The following is an 18822-nucleotide window of genomic DNA, read 5'->3' as shown; positions in this document are numbered from 1 at the left end:
GTAGAGTTGGGGTAATCTGGAATGATTACTTAGCCTTTATTAGGATTCCTGGTGACTTTTGTTCCTAGTCCTTTAGAGGAGGGAGAGAGAGATAAATCTGACTAGTGGTTAGCTTAAAAGTAGGAAACAGATGAGAGCAGAGGGGTACCTTGTTTCAGTGTAACTGGTCTGTTCGGTATTAAATTATAATCTTCTACATTTTTTTTAAATTTGACTTATGAGTTTTTAATTCTCCTAGAGAGGCGGAGAAATTGTGCCCTCACCCCTCTGGCCACCAGCCAGCAGCACAACCAGGGTCCCCTCTCTCCTGCACGGCTGCGACGCCTGCGCCTCCTTTTAGATGCCAATCTGGATCGCCACTCTTCAGAGGAAGAACTCGAGCGAATCAGCTGCGGCGATAACAGGAAGTGGGTATCTTCACTCTCCCAGCGCCATGGCGATCACCACAGCAGTGCCTCCAGTGATGAGGAGGTGCGGGACCTCTGTGGCTGCAGGTCGCCTGCCGCCTCCGCCAGGTCGCTGGGGGAGCCCGGTGCTTGCCTGGCTGCCTCCCCCAGCCCTGTACTTTTCAGCTCCAGCCCACCACGTAGCCTCAAGCCACCCCCCATGCGATTTCAGCTGCAGGTGGTTCCGCCGGTTGCACGACCCATCATCTTGACCCACTTTGACCAATCAGCACCTTACAGAAAGTATCGGCACAGCTACGGGGGGGAACCAGGGAGACCCAGTCTGGACTTGGAGAAAATGCAACAGGTCCGTGAGTTAAATACGAGGAGCATGTATATGTTAGCGCTAAATTATTAAAGCAGGGTTTTTCCTGCAGCTAGTATAATGCACCCTTTTTATTCTCCCCTGAAAGAAGGCAGTATGTAATTAGTTCATTTTGTTTGTCTGTCTGTTTCTTAGCAGTCTAAGATTTACAGTTTTCAAGATGTCATATTTTTTGTGATGGTAGATGCAAAAAAACAGCTCAAACAGATTAAATTTGGGTAAAATCTGGGTCAAGGTCACACTAAATGTAAAAAAAAAAACCCTTTTGTATTACCCACAATTTGTTTTTTTTTTATCGCCTTCAAACTTCTCAACAATATACTAGGCCTCAGGAGACACGAGTATCTAGGTTGGCCAAGCATTTGACTTTGACCTTCATTGAGCCCAAGGTCAATTTTGACCTTGGAAAAAATCGCAAGAAACCGTACTGGGTAATACATCCTCTGAAAGGTTGTGGAAAGAACTCTTCAACACACTTTTAATTTTTTCCATCTGATGTCCTACGACGTCTGTGTTACCAATAACACGTTGAAGTCATCATATTGTAATAAAAACAAAGTTTTACTGTAGTATAGCTCTTGCCTTCGGGAGGACTTGCGCCCTCTGAGCAATCTTGTTTGTTATGTTGCCTTAAATGACAAGAAAATGCCTACAATTTTGCAATTTAAGGTAAAACTTGTTGTTTTCATGTAGACTTATTATGTTATGTTCAGTCAGCCCCCAACAGCCAATTTTGAGTCCGTAAAAACCCTGTTAACGATCGTAGTATCAATGGGCCCTGAAGGAAATGGTTTTGTTGTCCATATTGGAGAAAATGGCATGCGTTTTTATACTTCCTTGACCATAACAGGGAACTCTCTTTTTGAGGCAACTTGTGAGGGCCCGGGGCACTTGCCTTTCACATATATCCTGCAGCACCGTGTACCACATTGGCTACACTTCAGTGGAGGCTCATTACGTTAAGTGTATCAAGTCGTCAGTGTATAAGGACATAAATCCAAGCAGTCTATGGAAACATTTAGTAAAAGTGCATCACAGAAAACTTAGAGTTCACATCTGACTAGCTCATAGTTTGGCTGTTGGCACTTACAGGTAAGTAATATGTGCTGGCGGCCTAGCACCCACACACAGAGTTGGCTACAAGGACAGGTAAAGACTTAAAAAATCAGTGACCAGATTCTGTTGTTAGGAGGTATTGTCCTTTAGCATGTAAAGGTCAAATGCAGTGTTTCAAACTCTCTTGCTAACTTGTGACACAGATACTGCATCACATCAGGCCATGTTTTCTTCTGTGCAAAACTGAAACTCCAGCAATTACGGCAGTGTATGCAGCACTCACTTCCTCTTCATTTTTTGATGGTAGTTTCCATCATATTCACCAAAATTCTGCAAAGCTTGTGATTTCTATTTTTGATTTTTTTTTTTTTTTTTTTTTTTTTTGGGTGACTTGTAAATTTCCATAGGGAGTTTAGTATTAGATAGGCTAACATTTATAGCCTTCACTGCACATGCACACACTATAGAAAAAGGGTATGTCCTGCAGAGCCAGTTAATATTTGGGACAATATCTCAAGATGTTAGACAAGGGAACACGGGATAAAAAAATGCTTCACAATCCCACATAAAGAAGGATATCCGGTCACCTTGCTTAAAAGTAACACATACATGAAATTGCATAACAGTATGAATCCCTATTTTTACTTGTGGATTAACATGTAAGCAATATTTTGTTGTTGTAAATGGTTCGGGTGGAACTGATTAAATACTTTTGGTTAGTTTAAAGAATTACAGTGCATTATATATTTTATAACACTGAAATTTTCCTAAAATGTGAATGCACTTCTAGCTTTTAGCACAGTAAAAATACTAAGTACTTCCAAATTATGCTTCAGTACAGCACTCTAATCTACATTTACTTAATGGCTCTGCGGTTTAGTCCCCAGGGCACTGTATAACTGATTAATAATAATCAATTTTTAATTGCTATCAGTCGTTATTGCTATAATTGAAACAGATCACTGACAGACCATTTCTCTCTCAGTAGGATGTTTAACTTGGAGCTTGGAATGCCATAATTTTGGATAATCAGTGAGTTTATGTGGGGATGTTGTATTAGGAGCCAGATTTTCTTCCCTCAAATATTTGGATGCATTCACAGAATGCAGTCTTTTCATGTCCAACAACCCGTTTCACTGTATGCTGAAATAGATTCTCTGTACCTATTTATGTAATATCATATTTAATTCTGACACTATAGCAGTATGTGTGCCAAATGGCAGATGAGCCTTAACCCCCCCGTCTCCACCCCCCTGAGCAAATCAAACAGCGATCTTGGGTCGCACATTTGGTCCAAAAATTCAATCGTGAATACTCTTCAAATACACATGCACACACGCAAACAAAGTCCTCCCTTTCCATAGCCGGACGCTCGCCTCCACGGTGGTCTGGCTGGAGAGGGATGAAGGAGAGGGAGCCACGGACGGCAGATGTCCGCCCTCGTTTTTCACAAAGGCTGGCGAGTGAGGGGAAACGATGGAGGGGTGGAGGCAGAAGGAGAGGATTAAATAAACAACAGAAAAACGACAGCCACTAATGAGTCACGGCGAAGCTGGTCCGCTAATCATTAAAATCCAATAGACTTGTTGGCCCACACTGTGGATGGGGAAGGGTGTGTGTGTGTGTGTGTGTGTGTGTGTGTCTTTGCAAAGAGAGAAACTGCAGGTTTCAGGGGTCCATATGTCCGTGGGGTTTTTAGAGGGAACGAACAGATGATAAGAGACAGCGGGCAACTTCGAGAGGGGTGAAGTGTAAAAAGAGAAGTAGTGTGTCGATGTGTATATGTGTGTGCATCCATCATCCTGCCTGTCTGTCTGTGTCTGCATGTGTACATCCTCCTGTCTGTGTCACTGTGTGTGTGTGTGTGCACGCTCAGTGAAGTGGAATGGGAGGTGCTGCAGGGAATACAAAAGGGGGCCTACAGAGGTAGCCAGCAGACACATTAACCCTTTAGCTGGACATCTCCCAGTCATGAAATCAGCCTCGACTTCTACACCTCATCCAGGGTCTGATGTACAACAAATAGCACATGTTCACTGGTGTTTGTACAGGAAAAAGTTAGCTTATAACCCTTGAATTTCTTATTACCCCCAAAAGCGATCTTAAATGTGTGTTAGAAAGATATATATGGCAAAGCTTCACATTATGTTTGGTCTGAGTACACCATAAGAATGCCGCAGTCAGACATTTAGTGGAGGACCTCGCCCACGCATTTGTAGTACAACCACTTCTCTCTTTTTCTATGAACATAAAGTTGACAACCTTTTTTATCCTCTGGTTTTTATTCTGTTCGGAGTTCCAGAAGCAATTTGGTGCAAACAGTGTTTTATATGCAAATGACTAATTAAGGAGCACAAGCCAAGAAGACTGAGCTCTATAAAAGACGACCATGCCAATGCACGGCTTTATAAATCTAATGAAAAGGATGCATTTCTGCCTGTGCTCGTACACGCAGCTTCAGTCATGAGTTTTATGAATCTGGCCCCCAGGGGAGCAAGAAAGGGAAAGAGATGCGGTTCTTGTTAAAAATGTAATTTAAAGGTGTCAAATATGGGGATTCTGTGCCAAAGGTGCAGGGAACACCTGAAACATATTCTTAACTACATCCTGAAACCATACAAATGGACATGCAAGCAAAGGAAAAGCATTTTCAAGGCCAGAAACGAGAAGAGTAAGAAATAAGTATATTTGGCCCAAAATATAGCCTCCCAGGCTTATTTTCAGTTAGATTGACTCATAGTCTATTTTTTTTCATTTCGAAGAGACAGCTATAAAAAAAACAAGAGCCATAACTCTGTACATGCAGAGTGGGTGGGCTTACACAGCTTCATCTTACAGGAAGATATTTGTACAGCAAATCTGAACACAATAAAAGAAGAAGAAGAACAACAAGACTGTTCCTTTAGTTCAAAATGAGGCTTGCAGATACTGCATAGAACTAAATCCCGGGTTATGTTCAGTAGCATACTCCAATATAAATTCAATTTAGTTAGTGTGGCAGATGCTGGTCATTTGAGCAAAACAAAAAACTGGATGACAATTTAAAGGAAACACCTGAACTGTACAGTGACTTGGTCAAAGTTGTTCCAAGTGATCGACTGTATCCTGATGTGAGTGAAAATAGCAAAAGATTGAATTAAATTCACTTCAAAGCACTTTATATCATAAGGTAAAAAGCCGAGAATAGTGAGAAAACCAACCAACAATTTAAAAAAACAAACAAAAAAATAAACCTGTTATGAGCAAGCACTTGGTGACAGCGGGAAGGAAGAACTCTCTTTTAACAGGGCAGAACCAGGCTTAGGGAGGGACAGCCTCCCTAATGATAATAATAATGATTAAATGCTGAGTGGTGTATAAACACATAGAGTGAAAAGACATGAGTGAAGATAACTGCACCCACAGCAGCCCAAGACTATTGCAGCATAGCTAAGGGAGCATTCTGAGTTACCTGTTCCAGCCCTACTTCCTTTAGGAGGAAGCTAATTTCGGTCACTTGCATCTACAATCTTATTGTTTTGAGTACTTCTCATAACTGGTGGGCGTAGGTGAGGAAGGAATGTAGATTGAGCAGTAAGTCATCTGGCTTGCTTTCACGCTCTATTCGGCACAACGGGCTGGTACCAAACTGATCTGTTGGTCTCTGTCTTCACTCAGCTCATGAACAAACCCCAAAATGTTTGAGCAACTCCCCAAACACTGAGTGGGCACTCCACTTTCTTCTAGGTGAAAACAATGGCCTCAGACTACCATAAGAGTGCATGGAAAAAAATATTAATTCTTCAGATTGAAATGGTCCTTAAATGCTGAAGGATATTGACAGTGCACTTAGTTTTGGCTCCGGTGCTCCCTCTCTAAGACCAGGGGCTAACGTGCAGGTCTGTGATTCCCCAGTGTGACCGTAAATAATTAGAGTCATGCCTTTATTTATTTATGGGTTCGTTCATTTAGTCTCTGATAACTCCTTATGCTTGCTTGTCCGTGTCCATTCCCACAAACTGCACAGATGTTGTTCTCAGTGATCGACTATATGCCGATGTAAGTGAAAATGGTTTTGATTGCTACATATACTATAACATTCACACCCACCAGGTCTCAACCCAGCCAGTTATCTATGAGAGATTCTGGTCTGACCTGTTAGCTCTCTGCACTGTCATCCAAACACTAAGTGTTAAACTGAAATGAATAACACCACTGTGAAAGCTAAGTAGAACTAAAAAGCAAAGATTCAATTAAATTCACTTCAATTCAATATTATTTACATAGCACTAAATCACAACAATAGTTGCCTTAATGCACTTCTATTGTAAGGTAAAGAGCATAGAATAGAGAAAACCCCAACAATAAAGCAGCTCGGATTGAGCAAGCACTTGGTGACAGTGGGAAGGAATAACTTCTAACAGGACAGACCCAGGCTTAGGGAGGGGCAGCCTTCTGCTGGGACCAGTTGGGGGTGGTGGGAGGAAGACACACTGTGAAAGAGAGTGAGAGATTAAAAATAACTAATGATTAAATGCAGAGGGGTGTATAGGCATATATCATGAAAAGAGGTCAATGAAGATAACCCACTGCATCCTGGGAAGCCCCCAGTACCAAGCCAATTGCCGTTCAGAGGGAGCGCTCAGAGTTACCTGTTCCATCCGTAACTCCCCTTAGGAGGAAGCTAGTTTCAGCTGCTTCTGTCCACTTATTGTTTTCATCACTGCTCACAGCTGGTGGGTGTAGGTGAGGAAGGAATGTAGATTGAGCAGTAAATCAACAGGCTTGCTTTCTGGTCTGATATCTATTCAGCACAACAGGCTGGTACCAAACCCTTCGTGTCGACTTCACTCGTCCTCAGGTCATGAACAAGACCCCCAAATTTTTTAGCCCGGAGAGAGGTGCAAACGATGGCCTCACACTACCATCCATTATAAGAGTGCAGTGTTAAGGTAGTACTTATGCCCTGGATTCACTTTTCAGAACCTGGAGTCTACATCCATCTTAACTAGGCGGCCCATGGATGTAAACAGTGGTTATAGCTTTCACCAAGGATTAGCCTAGATAAGTCAAGGCTATTTTTGTAGCATGTTGCATAGAAGACAAGTTCTGTACCCACGTTTCTACAGCTCGTTGGCAAGCTGTGACCTGTTTAAGGTGAGGGTGGTGTGCAGGGGTGGATAAAATTATCACTTTGATTTTTCTCTAAGATGGGTTCTTTGAAAGTTTGCACGAGGCCAGCTCAAACATGTAGCATCTAAAATAAACATTGGATTTGGTTTGTTTTTAAATTCTTCTTCAAGCATTTTGCACTCAAATACTGTAGACTGTAGAGTCACCGATGGGAAGAGGGGAAAAAAAAGAAAGATGAGGGCTGGCAGGAGGTGAGCATGAGGGCAAGTGCACGTTGACTGTCTCCCACATCACAGCAGCAGGAGTCTTGTGGTGCTTCCATTCTCTCCTGCGCTCCCTTCCCCTTTGGAAGCTACCTCCGCGACTCCAGACAATTCGATGATTGTGTGGTCCCTCCACCCCCACTGTGTTTTCTTTCTTTTTTCTTTTTTTCTGAAAACAGTGGAGCTGCGTGGTCATGGAGGGGAGTGGGAGACAGGATATTGCATAAGCTTCATTGACCAACTGTTTATACTTGAGTGAGACAGCTGGATTTGCTGACTTCCTCGATCATCCCGAATTAAACATTAAGCCGGTGCCTACTTTGTTTTCATGTGTTGGTGTTTTGCTGTTTTTGATATGGCTGATTATAGAAAAATACTCACATGCACCGACACTAGCTTTAACCAGTCATTTTCTCTCATAAAAAGTTCAGTCTACAAGAAAAGGTGTGGAGCTTTTACTCTTCCTGTCACAGAGGAGCTGCTGCTGAAGTTTTAATATCGATAGAAAAGTCACTGTACTTTCTTCTTGTCTTCACAGAAGATGCTGCTGAAAAAGAACTGCGGAGGGAAAACACGGACCATAAAGATTCGGGTGAGTTCACTTTCATTGCCACACGAATACCCTGCTGGCAGGAAACGCTCCCACAACATTGGCGAACATTGGAATAGTATTCCTGTAAGCTTCAAAGCTCAGCTAAGACATAACATTTTGACTGCAACACTCGAGATGTTTTGAGAATATTGTCACGGTGAAGGTTATGAAGTTTACTGCTATCAGCTGTACGCAACATTCCTACAGCTGATAGCAGTAAAAAAAAGAAATAAAACAAATTGTCAACACAACAGCTGGCGATGTTTTCAGGCTGTTATGAGCTCTGAAGGGACAAAGCGCTCATAATGTTCCTCTAATGGCATTTGTTAGCAAAGTTAGTAGTTTTGACTGCAACATATAGAGGTTTTTGTTATAACAGATGATAATATATTTTTTTAGCTTTCCCACATCAGTCAGTCCATCTGTAAACCCTTGAAGTGGACAGTATTGTGCAAAAGTCTTGAGCCAAGCCTCATTTCCATATATTTTGCTTCCAAGGAGCCAAGACACACAAGCCAGTGAGTGTTGTGTCTACACAAAAGAGAAGAAAGCAAAAATCTGTCCCCCATGTTTTAATAGGATCTATGAAAAACTCCAAAGATAACACAATTTGATGGGCATATAAAAGTATTTTGACGCCAACAAGGTGATTCCCTAAGAACTAATAGCTGAAAACTTGGCAGGTTGTGCAGTTTGTCCTTAATAAATGTGAGGAAAACTGGACAAGTGGAGGACACAGGAAGAAGTTGCGGGCTTAAATAAGTATTTGCAGAAGATGAAAAGTATTTGAAGGTAATGTCCGTCATCAGAAATGGTCTCAGAGGAAGGTGGCTGTCAAGAAGCTATTCTTTAGAAAGGGAACCAGGTTGAAAGGACTAAGGTACGCCAAATTACTCAAGAACTGGCCTGAAGATCAGTGACAACAAGTCTTATGGAGTAATGAATCCAAATTTTTTTTGGTTGGCGGTGTTGTTAATCTGTATGTAGAGCGGTCCAACAGTGAGTGCCTGTAGCCATGTTTAAAAACCATCCATGTAAGATAATAAACAGGATCCCATATTTAAATGAGGGCAAAATAAAAGCTTCGTTTTGAACTTTTATTGCTGGGTAAAAAAAAATTTTTTCTGCTCAGGCTGAAGCGTTCCATTTATGGGTTGTAATATCTTTAACAGGGGCATCATCATGATATACAGATGCTGCTAACTTGAAGATAAAAGTGATATAAAAAAACCCCAGTGCTATCAGTTAAAGCCACAGATTCACTTTGCAGTTTATCACAGCTCTCTCACTGCAGACAGCATCTACACACTTAATGCCTAATTAGAGCAATGTGACAACTGCTAACAGAGTTCACTTTCCTCTTGCACACCGAGAGACTCACTAGGCTGAGTTCACTCTTAGTTTAATTGCCTTTTTGTCTTCTCCTTTCTTCTCTCATTTGAGCTAACGCTAGCTACACACTGACTCAGAGGTGTCTGCTCAATTTGTTGCTGGCCTTGAGTCACTGCAGTGAGTTGCACTATTTTTACTTTACGAGACTTGAACAAACCGAGTTCCCCGTGTATCACTTTGAACCAGTGCTCATACTGGTTTAGCCTTATTGAGATAAGAGTGACTTAAGAGAGTCATGTTAACAAAATAAATACATCTAAGCATGATTTTCAATGATAATTTTCAATGGTTACATGACGTCATTTACAATAGTTATATATATTTAGCTTCTTTAGCTGAAGAACCAGTGAGCTTATCCAATGATGAGACGTCCGTTCCTTCACAGTTCACACCATTCTTCTTATTCTTTCCTTGAGTATTCGTCAGATTATAATGAAACTTGCACTCAACAATGGGTCTTCACTCAAAACGGTGCTGAAGGTCGTCCAACTCACGGTAGATTAGAACGTTAACCAACTATGAACGGGTTAAAGTTCTAGTTAACTTGAAAATTTAGTTTGAAATTAAGATCCATCCATCCATCCATCCATCCTCCCATCATCTGCTGCTTATCCGTGCTGGGTCACGGAAGCAGTAGTCTAAGCAGAGTCCAGACCTCCATCTACCCAGCCACCTCCTCTACGTCATCCAGGGGGACCCTGAGGCGTTACAAGGCCATGCGAGAGATCCAATCTCTTCAGCATGTCCTTGGTCTACCTCCAGTTCTTCATCTGGTAGGACATGCCTGCAACGCCTCACAGAGGAGGTGCCCAGGAGGCATCATGGTCAGACAGATGTTCAAACTACCTCAACTGGCTCCTTTTGAAGGGGAGAAGTAGTAGCTCTACTCCTACTTCCTCCTCTATGACTGAACTTCTCACCCCAACTCAAAAGGAGAGATCAGTCACCCTTCGAGGAAATCTCATTTCCGCCACTGAGGAAATGTGTTGGGCTGTGGTCAAGGGCGGAGGCCCTGGTGGTCCTATACCCAACTGCTGAGGGTGGATATAAGATAAGATAAGATAAGATAGAACTTTATTAATCCCTCGGGTGGGTTCCTCTGGGAAATTCGACTTCCAAAAAAAGCACAGCAACGACCGAAGTTACAGTTACAGAACTGTTATATATATATATACACACACACACACACACACACACACACACACACACACACACACACACACACACACACACACACACACACACACACACATATATAAATACAAAGACAAATATAAATAAAATATACAAAGGGGATAAATAGAATAAATAGGAATAAAAAATAAAAATACAAGTGAATTGCACATTTCAAGTATTGAGTCTATTGCACTGTTGACTATTTACAAAAAGTATTGCACAAGGTATTGTACAGTGAGGTGCAGAGGCACTGCAGCTTAGTTGTTCCCTCCTTTGTCCTCCTGTTTCCCCTCCCTCTCCCCTCCAGAGAGGAGTTAAACAGTTTGATGGCGTGTGGGACAAAGGAGTTTTTAAGTCTGTTAGTTCTTGTCTTGGGGAGAAGCAACCTGTCACTGAACAGACTCTTCTGATTGTTTATGGCCGTGTGCAGAGGATGCCCAGCATTGTCCATAATGTCCATCAGTTTCTTTAGTGTCCTTTTCTCTGCCACTGTCACCAGAGTGTCCAGCTTCATGCCGACCACAGAGCTAGCCCTCCTGATCAGTTTCTCCAGCCTGGATGAGTCCCTCTTTGCTGTGCTGCTCCCCCAGCACACCACAGCATAGAAAAGTACTCCAGCAACCACCGACTGGTAAAACATCCTCAGGAGCTTCCTGCAGATGTTAAAAGACCTCAGCCTCCTGAGGAAGTACAGTCGGCTTTGGGCTTTTTTATACAGGTGCTCTGTGTTGCATGACCAGTCCAGTTTATTGTCCACCCACAGCCCGAGGTACTTGTACTTGTTGACCACCTCCACCTCCACCTCCTCCCCCTCTATCTGAACTGGATATTGGGACATGAGAATAAATTCTTATAATAAACTAGACATTATGGTTTATTTTTGGACCTATTTTTGATCGTGAACTTGTATCTCATCAGTAGCAGATGGCTATCAGGTAGCAGACGTAAAGCTGTTAATGAATCAACTCCATCTTGCAAATTATCTGGAAAAAAAGAAGCAGTGAAAACACCAAGAAGGAAATACTACTTAGGCTCATGTCATTATCACAGCTGTAATTATAGTTTTGGGCGAGCCGCAGACGATTTTCAGATTTCCAGATGGGTCTCGGCAGTCTTTAGAAATGCCTGGTATATGAAAATCTAAAATCATGACCGGTCTAATTCCTGATATAGTCAGCTCTTACAGAGGATGCACCAACAGGCTGCAGTATAAGATAAATAAGAATTATTTTGAACTGTGAATCACACAAAGCTACTGTAACAGAGTCTAAAAATAAAGTGAAGAAAACCAGTCAAAGCAGATTATCATTATCAAGTGTGTCTTACACGTAAATTAATTGAAATCAATTTAAACACGACTTTGCATGCAGAGCCTTTCCTTTAATGCTGGCTGATGGGCAGTCCAGATCAGGGTATCCATTACAGTCGCGATAAGGTTGCGAGGTTGCTCAGCCCCTGTGAACAGACCGGCCTGCCTTATTGCCAGCACCTTGATCTCCATCCAACTGCATACTGGGACAGCATCTGGCTGCAGCGTTTGTTCCCATGCCCCACTAGCTACTGAGCTATAGAGACTGCGGAAAATCTGATAGCGCCATTGGATTCCTTTTGCAAACTTTACTGCAGTGATACATTAGCCTAAGAATGAAAAAATGCCCTCCTTTTCACGTTTGTTTGATCTCTTGATTTCACTCAACAGCCTTTAATAGCTGTGCTTTCCGCTTGTCCCATTAGTGCACATTTACCAGCCTGAATACTTCTGTAAATACAACAGGAATTTCCCAAAGAAGTCCAAACGCAACGGCCAACAATTAATCATCAGCGATGCGACTGTGTACATGGTGATTTTTGCTTAGAAGGACGGAGAGCTGGAGGCTGGAACAAGCTTTGTCGTCTTGGCACGGAGGAGGGCGCTCCAGAAGGAGGCACAGTGTGGTGAGAAAAGTGACGTTATTATCACGTCGTGTGGGATAGTGTCAGTGGAACCTTATCACACACTTGTTTATGAGCGCACACATGTGCGTGCACACGTACACACAGCGACTGTAACAGCATCGAGTATACCTCAGTCCTGCATGATGATGAGTGAAAATGTAAAAAACCGAGGTGGCGATGAGAGATGGAGCTGAGGAGGAGGAGGTAGAGTGTGTGCCGTTCCCTTGTGGTGTATTTCCAGGGATGGAGTCATTTTCCATTTATAGCCTGGCCGGCTGCTATCTGTTTAGTTCCACTGATACGTGGAGATATTGCTCATTATCCCGTGTTCTCACTGGTGAAGCTGGTAGTGTTGCTGATGTCCCCGTCAGTGACGTCTGTGGGCACTGTGTTTGTTCCAGTTCAGAGATTTTTGTCTCAAAGTGAGTGCACAGTGGATTGATGAGCCATTTGGAAGCTTGTGTCCACTCTTTGTGCACTTTTTCCCCCTTCCATCTCCTTCTGTCGACCCACGGTTTCCTGGCCAAGATCCAGCACCAAGGCACTGGATCTCGCTGGGTGGGTGCAGGAGGGGGTTGAAACTGGACTCAATTTTTCAAGCATGGGAGTTGTTACAGGGGTTGAGGAGGTTGATGGTGGTGGCGGTGGGGGTTTTGTGTAAGCAGAATGAAAACACAGCTTTGGACCCTGTAGCTGCTGCTGAGGCCTCCCCCTCAGGGCCTGGAGGTGAATAGGAGAGTTTATTGATGAGAGCTTCCCCGGCTGTAGCAGGCAAGAGTGATGGCGTCTGGTTTCAGCCACTGTAAAGAATGGAGGAGGGAAAAAATTGATTGAGCTGAGGGAAGTGGTGCAGATATAGGCAGAATTGAGGGAGCTAAATGTAAGGAAAAAGTGGTGCATGACCCTTTGGTTTCTGGTTGAGGTAAATCCGACTTTTGTATTACAGCAAGACTGAAATGGACTCGAGGTGAGGGCTCAGTGAAGAGCTACAATCCATGCTCACAGCTTTGAGCCATCGACCAGCACCAGTTATGCTCTTGTCCTGATAACATCTCCCCCTGGCATTGCAAATAAATTAACACTCTGAGAAGCTATCACATTCCGCTAGGCGCGATTGTGTTAAATAGGGCGCAGTTGCTTACTGCAGACCTCAGTATCGTTTGTATCATTTATTTAAATATAGCAAATGTTGCAACTCTGAAAGAGAGACTCCTAAAATAAATATGCAACAAACTTTTTCCGTGCTTTGAAGTCACATGATTGGCACAGTAAGCTCTTAAGTAAATCCCGTCAGTGGCTTTTCGATGCCAATAGCGGCTGTTAAATCTTTAGAGTTTAAGATTCTTTTAGATGTTTAACTCAGCGGTCCCCAACCTTTTTTGCGCCATGGACCGGTTTATGCCCGACAATATTTTCACGGACCGGCCTTTAAGGTGTCGCGGAAAAATACAACAAAATAAAACTAGTACCGGCACCGAAAAAAGAAGATTTATTCATAAAGCACGTGAAAAGACCCAGGAAAACAGAGTTAACGATAAAAACGATAACAAAATAACGCTGAAAACTGATAAAAACCCTGAAAACCATACATTTCACACCTGAGCCTCAACTCTTGCGGCCCGGTACCAAACGACTCACGTACCGGTCCGAGGCCCGGGGGTTGGGGACCGCTGGTTTAACTGATCTTTCATGCCATCGTTCCTACTGCAGAGATCTGTACTCGGTCTGACCCTGAATGCCGCAGATGTAAACTCTGTGAGGAGGATTGTTAATGTGGACAGGGAGTTGTCCTGATGTATGACTTTTCTCTGCTGTTGGAGTAGCTCACAGCTACCATATGGAGAACATCTCAGCAGAGTTCACATCCATCAAGTTTACTGTGGCTCAGTCTCAGAGTGAGATTTTCCATGTCTCTCTCTCTCTCTTTTTTTTCGGCTCTTTATTCAAACATGAGTACACAGAGCGGCTCTAAGTGGTGATGGGAATTGTTGCTGAGTTACTGTTGTAGAGCTGAACCCCTGAAGATGTCGGTTGAAGTCATAGCAACACCTGTAGCTTCACATGCACTGATGTTATTGGGTGATTTTTCTAGCAGCGGCGGGTGCTCTCCCTGCATCTCAGGGGATCCACTTAGTTACTCTAATGCATCGGTCTCCCAATTTACAGCTCTCTGTATAAGCACACGCTCCAGTCTTTCCATGGTATCAGCTCGCTGCAACAAGTCTGTCTCTGAAGAAATGTGCTCCCTCCTTGGATTTGGCTCTGAGGGAGAAAGTGCCGCCTCACTGCCAAATCCAACAAAGTCATTTCCTGTTGTTTCCTGTAGGGAGGAGAATGACGAGGGCTAAATTTAGACAGAGGCCTTCTAGAGCCATGAGAAGCTCAGAGAGGGGTCTCTGCAAGTGGAAAATCATTTATGTCACTGAACCTGCAGTGTGCATAAATAAATAAATAAATAATTAGCGTGAAAATGTTCTAATTAGGTGCAGTAACTTTCCAACAGTGCCAGTTGAGTTTTCACTTTGCTCTGATGTGTCCTGAGGATCCAGCATTTCCACACTTCTCCACAGACTGTCAATTTAACTTGATGTGTGCTGCACTCTGTCACACGTATCGAGCGCCCAGGTATCAAGTCGTCAAGACTACTTTATGCAAACCAGAAACATCCAGCCTCTAAACCAGGGCTGTCAAACATAAAGCTTGGGGTCCAGAATCAGCCCAGCCCAAGACTCCAATCTGGCCCACAAGATGGCACAGATACAGACTTCCCCCATGACCAGTCATACTACACCAAAGTAAATAAGTAATAGATTACAATACATAACTGCTTACAATTGAAGCCTCGGGCCCACTATGGTCAGTGATTTTTGTCATCAAACAGGGAGAGTGATGAGTGATGAGAGTGTGGATGTCTTTGTGCCTGCCAGTTTTTTGTGAGTCCGTGTAGTCATTATAAGGGGACCAGTGTGCACTGAATTCAAAGAGCTGTTTTGTGTGAAGACATTTTTCACTACCCACATCTTTGCAATTCTTCATTAAAACAACACAAGAGACACAGCAGCTCCTCTTCTTCCTTGTTGTCATTTTGAGTAGGTTTGTAGCGCCTGTGCTTTTTATAATGCTAGTGACTGCACATGTGAAAACAAATCCTTTGTGCAGAATTTACATGGACTTGTAATGACTATAATAGGATCACCCGATGTCTCTCTGAGTGACCTCATCTGCAACTACGTATATACTACTACTAATTTACACTACATAACTGTTGAGCTGTCAGGCTGAATCATTCTTTGTATTTGAACTACTGGTAGAGTCACCCTTTTCTCCTCCATCATTCTAGAAAAGGGAATTCAACCTTCAAGGGAGGGTTATGTTGTGCTTTTTTGCACTTGGGCAACACAAAATGCATCACTGAGGGTGGAAAGCATTACCTCAGTGCCTTAACTCAGTCCAGATAGGATTGGGTTATGGATTATTGTTTGGGTTATTGTTTGAAATCTAGGAGCAGACACAAGAAGTTCATTGCTCGCTGAAAGTGAGGAGATGCATTGTGACCGTTGCCAAAAAGGCCACTGTTGACACTCAAGTCGTGTGATTAACTGATGCAAGTCCTAGTTTTGCTCACAGATTTTGTTTTCAACAAACATGAAATCAAGAAAATTCTGATTTTTATTTATTATTTGAATTTGTTTGTGTTGTGAACTTCTCATTATCTCATCCCATTGTGATACATCCATAATTCACAGGGATCACTACTCCTCCTTCAGCATTGGTCAGTGAGTTTTTGGTGCTTTTTTGCCCTTGCCAGATAGTACAGTGAAGATGAAAAGAGAAGATGCACAGTGGGGGGCCTTTGGTCAAAATCAAACTCGGGTCACTGCGGCGTGTGGTCGCCTCCTAAACCCATGAGCTAAACTAGCAACCTATTGTGTCTTCACCCAAACTGTGCTCAACCTCAGCATCACATTTGTCATTTTATGTGCAATGACCTGTGATGGATCGTGAGCCACTGGTGCATTTGCTCTTTAGTTAATCTCAAACCAATATGACTCTAAGAGGGCTTAAAGCCAACAAGATTAAAAGTAGTGAAATGTTTCTGTAGGTGAACCTGTGTAAGGTTCACTAACGGTTGCCTTTGTCTACGGATCAACAAGGGTCTCTTACCCAACCTCCTTTTGCGTAACATGAGAATGACTGCTGTCTTGAGGTATTCACATCCCCTGCTGCTTGGGCCTCTTCTTGCTTGTATTTGGAACAACACATACCCCACAGTGGAGGCAGTGAAGTGGCAGGGGCTGGCGTTTGCCCTTGGATGGCTTTTTTGGTCAGAAACACCAGCTCAGTTTGGGTCTAACTCTATCTGATGGCCTTGTATATTTAAAGTTTAACAAAACTACATGTTAAAAATTCTTAAGGTCAGCAGGTAATCGTTACCAAAGGCTGCAGTCACCCAAACACATGCTCTCTCTATCTGTCTTTCAGAATCTGACGGGCAGTCGTCCCCCGCCCAGGTACACCTACGACCCCTCCATCTTCGCCTTCCGCTCCCTGAGCACAGTCCCCCCCTGCAGCCCTCTGAGTCCGTCCGAGGATCCTCCCTGCTCATAAGGAAACATCCTCACACCAGATAATCCTCCCCACTCCTCTCTTCATTCCCAGACGGCTGCTTTTTTTTGTGGTGTCTGCCCTTCTTAGACCAACGAGCAGCTGGTATGAAAGCGTTTGTTTGAAGGTCGAATTCTTGCACACTCAGGTAATCCCACCCTGTCACTTTGAGCGTCGCTCTCTGCCTGAAATCAACAGCGGGCCCAGCACAACCCATCTGAGGATGCTTCAGGTTTTAGAAATCCTGTGATTGGAGGAAGAACGCTCCGGAAACGGACACGGCCCACCTGAACTTAAGTTTTCAGCACAATATTCAAGGGAAATAATGCATGTAAGACAATCAAATGCTTCCAGGGTTTCTTCCTTTGATGTGATAGCTTCATAAAAACAGCGAGGTGAGTCCTCTGACATCAGTGGTCACATTTGTCTGTTTGAAATTAAGTTAATAAAAAAAAGCTTCTCTGGATGTATTATTGAATATGCAGGTCATGTAAGGCTGAGCTATAACAAACATGTATGGCTGTAGTTGAACATAGTCGACCTTTGACCTTTTGATGATGTACATTTCTTAATGAATTTGTCACTTGTAGTCCAGGTCAAAGTTCAGTACTTGTATCCTCTTTCCTTGCATGAATTTCACTGCTTTGCAGAAAGAGGTATGTGGATGAGAATAGTTTGCTGCACATTCGGCAAGTGTACACGGTGCTGTGTTCTGCATAGCCTACTTGTAGTGTGCCATTTCTTTTCTCCAATATTGTACCTCATTACTGTCTAGGTAGAAGAGGACCACTGGTGTAATTAAGATGTCCCAGTGTTTCTGCAGATCTCTTAATGCCTTGAAATGACATTCCTGTTGTGTTGAATGAAACTTGGGGTCGATCTCGGCCCCGAGAACTGAGCTGATGAACTTATTAAATGCGAAATGTCACCACTGTAACTAGGATTTTGCTGAAGTGAATGTAACATTGTGACATGTTTTCGTCCCTTGTTGCACAAAAATTAGTCAATAAATGCCCTGTGGCCTCTTGTTTAGGAGGTGATTTTTTTTTTATGTGATATTATGAGTATTTAAGGTTGGATCGAAAATTCTAGCTCACCTTCATGGGATTCTCTGGACTGTTTATCCTTGTGTGAAGGATCCTTGCTGGTGATGAGGTCTGGGTCTCTGGCAGCTACAGGGCACTTTTCATTTGAAGGTCCACTGTCTCCATGCCTGAAGTCAGCACATCAGGTGAGAAGTATGACCAGGAGCGTGCTCAGTTAATACTCTGAAGCAGCAGCCCCCTTCATAGTTTAACAATGTCATGTTATCATTTGTATTTGGGGACCATCGAGAGAGTTTATGGTGTCGTAAATCCTTAAGTGGACAACTGATGCTGATTGTGGTGCTTTATAGCCTAAAATTTGTGTTTTATATATTGAGATTAAATTTTAGATTCAAAATGGCCTTGGTTTATGACTAAAATATCTTGTTTTCTTTATTTCCCTTAAAGTCATTTTCTGCAATAATTGATTATGAAACTTTTTGTAACCAATAGCTTCTTTTGGCTGTTTCCTTGTTCCAGAGGCACTGCCACAGCAGATGGATCTGGATTTCTGATTTGTGACGCAAAGTTTTAGCCCCCAAAAAAGAAAAATCCCTGCAGCACTCTGCAAAGGTAGATCTAGAGAGTAGAGAGTGGCGGCGACTCCCATTAATCACGTTGTACAGAAATTGGCTGCAGTTTAGCCTGAGGCACAACAGGGGGCGCTTGCAAAGCAGTTTTTTTTTTAATGGATAGGCATGCACACAGCTATAAACGACTTAAAGAAATATTTACATTTACGTCAATTTAACTAAACCCACATACAGCCTTTAATTTTTCTTACAGTGAAGCCAATAAACAATTAGTTAGCTAATGTTGATGCCATTTGTCAGCT

The 18822-nt window shown here is 42.9% G+C and overlaps 1 protein-coding gene across 1 annotated transcript in view; it reads left to right on the top strand.

Moving 5' to 3' along the window:
• Positions 1-17934, top strand: part of LOC113011957 (uncharacterized) — a 32664-nt gene extending 14730 nt beyond the window's left edge. Inside the window, exons 3-5 of the mRNA XM_026151848.1 lie at positions 239-753; positions 7741-7794; positions 16780-17934. Coding sequence (XP_026007633.1) covers positions 239-753; positions 7741-7794; positions 16780-16905 — 695 coding nt within the window. The 3' untranslated portion in view covers positions 16906-17934. The remainder of the gene's footprint in view (positions 1-238; positions 754-7740; positions 7795-16779) is intronic.
• Positions 17935-18822: the final 888 nt, after the last annotated feature.

The sequence above is a fragment of the Astatotilapia calliptera genome, chromosome 19 (assembly GCF_900246225.1).
Source record: "Astatotilapia calliptera chromosome 19, fAstCal1.2, whole genome shotgun sequence".
Taxonomy (NCBI): Eukaryota; Metazoa; Chordata; class Actinopteri; order Cichliformes; family Cichlidae; genus Astatotilapia; species Astatotilapia calliptera.
The sequence above is the reverse complement of the archived record's forward strand: the minus strand, read 5'-3'. Positions and strand labels throughout refer to the sequence as shown.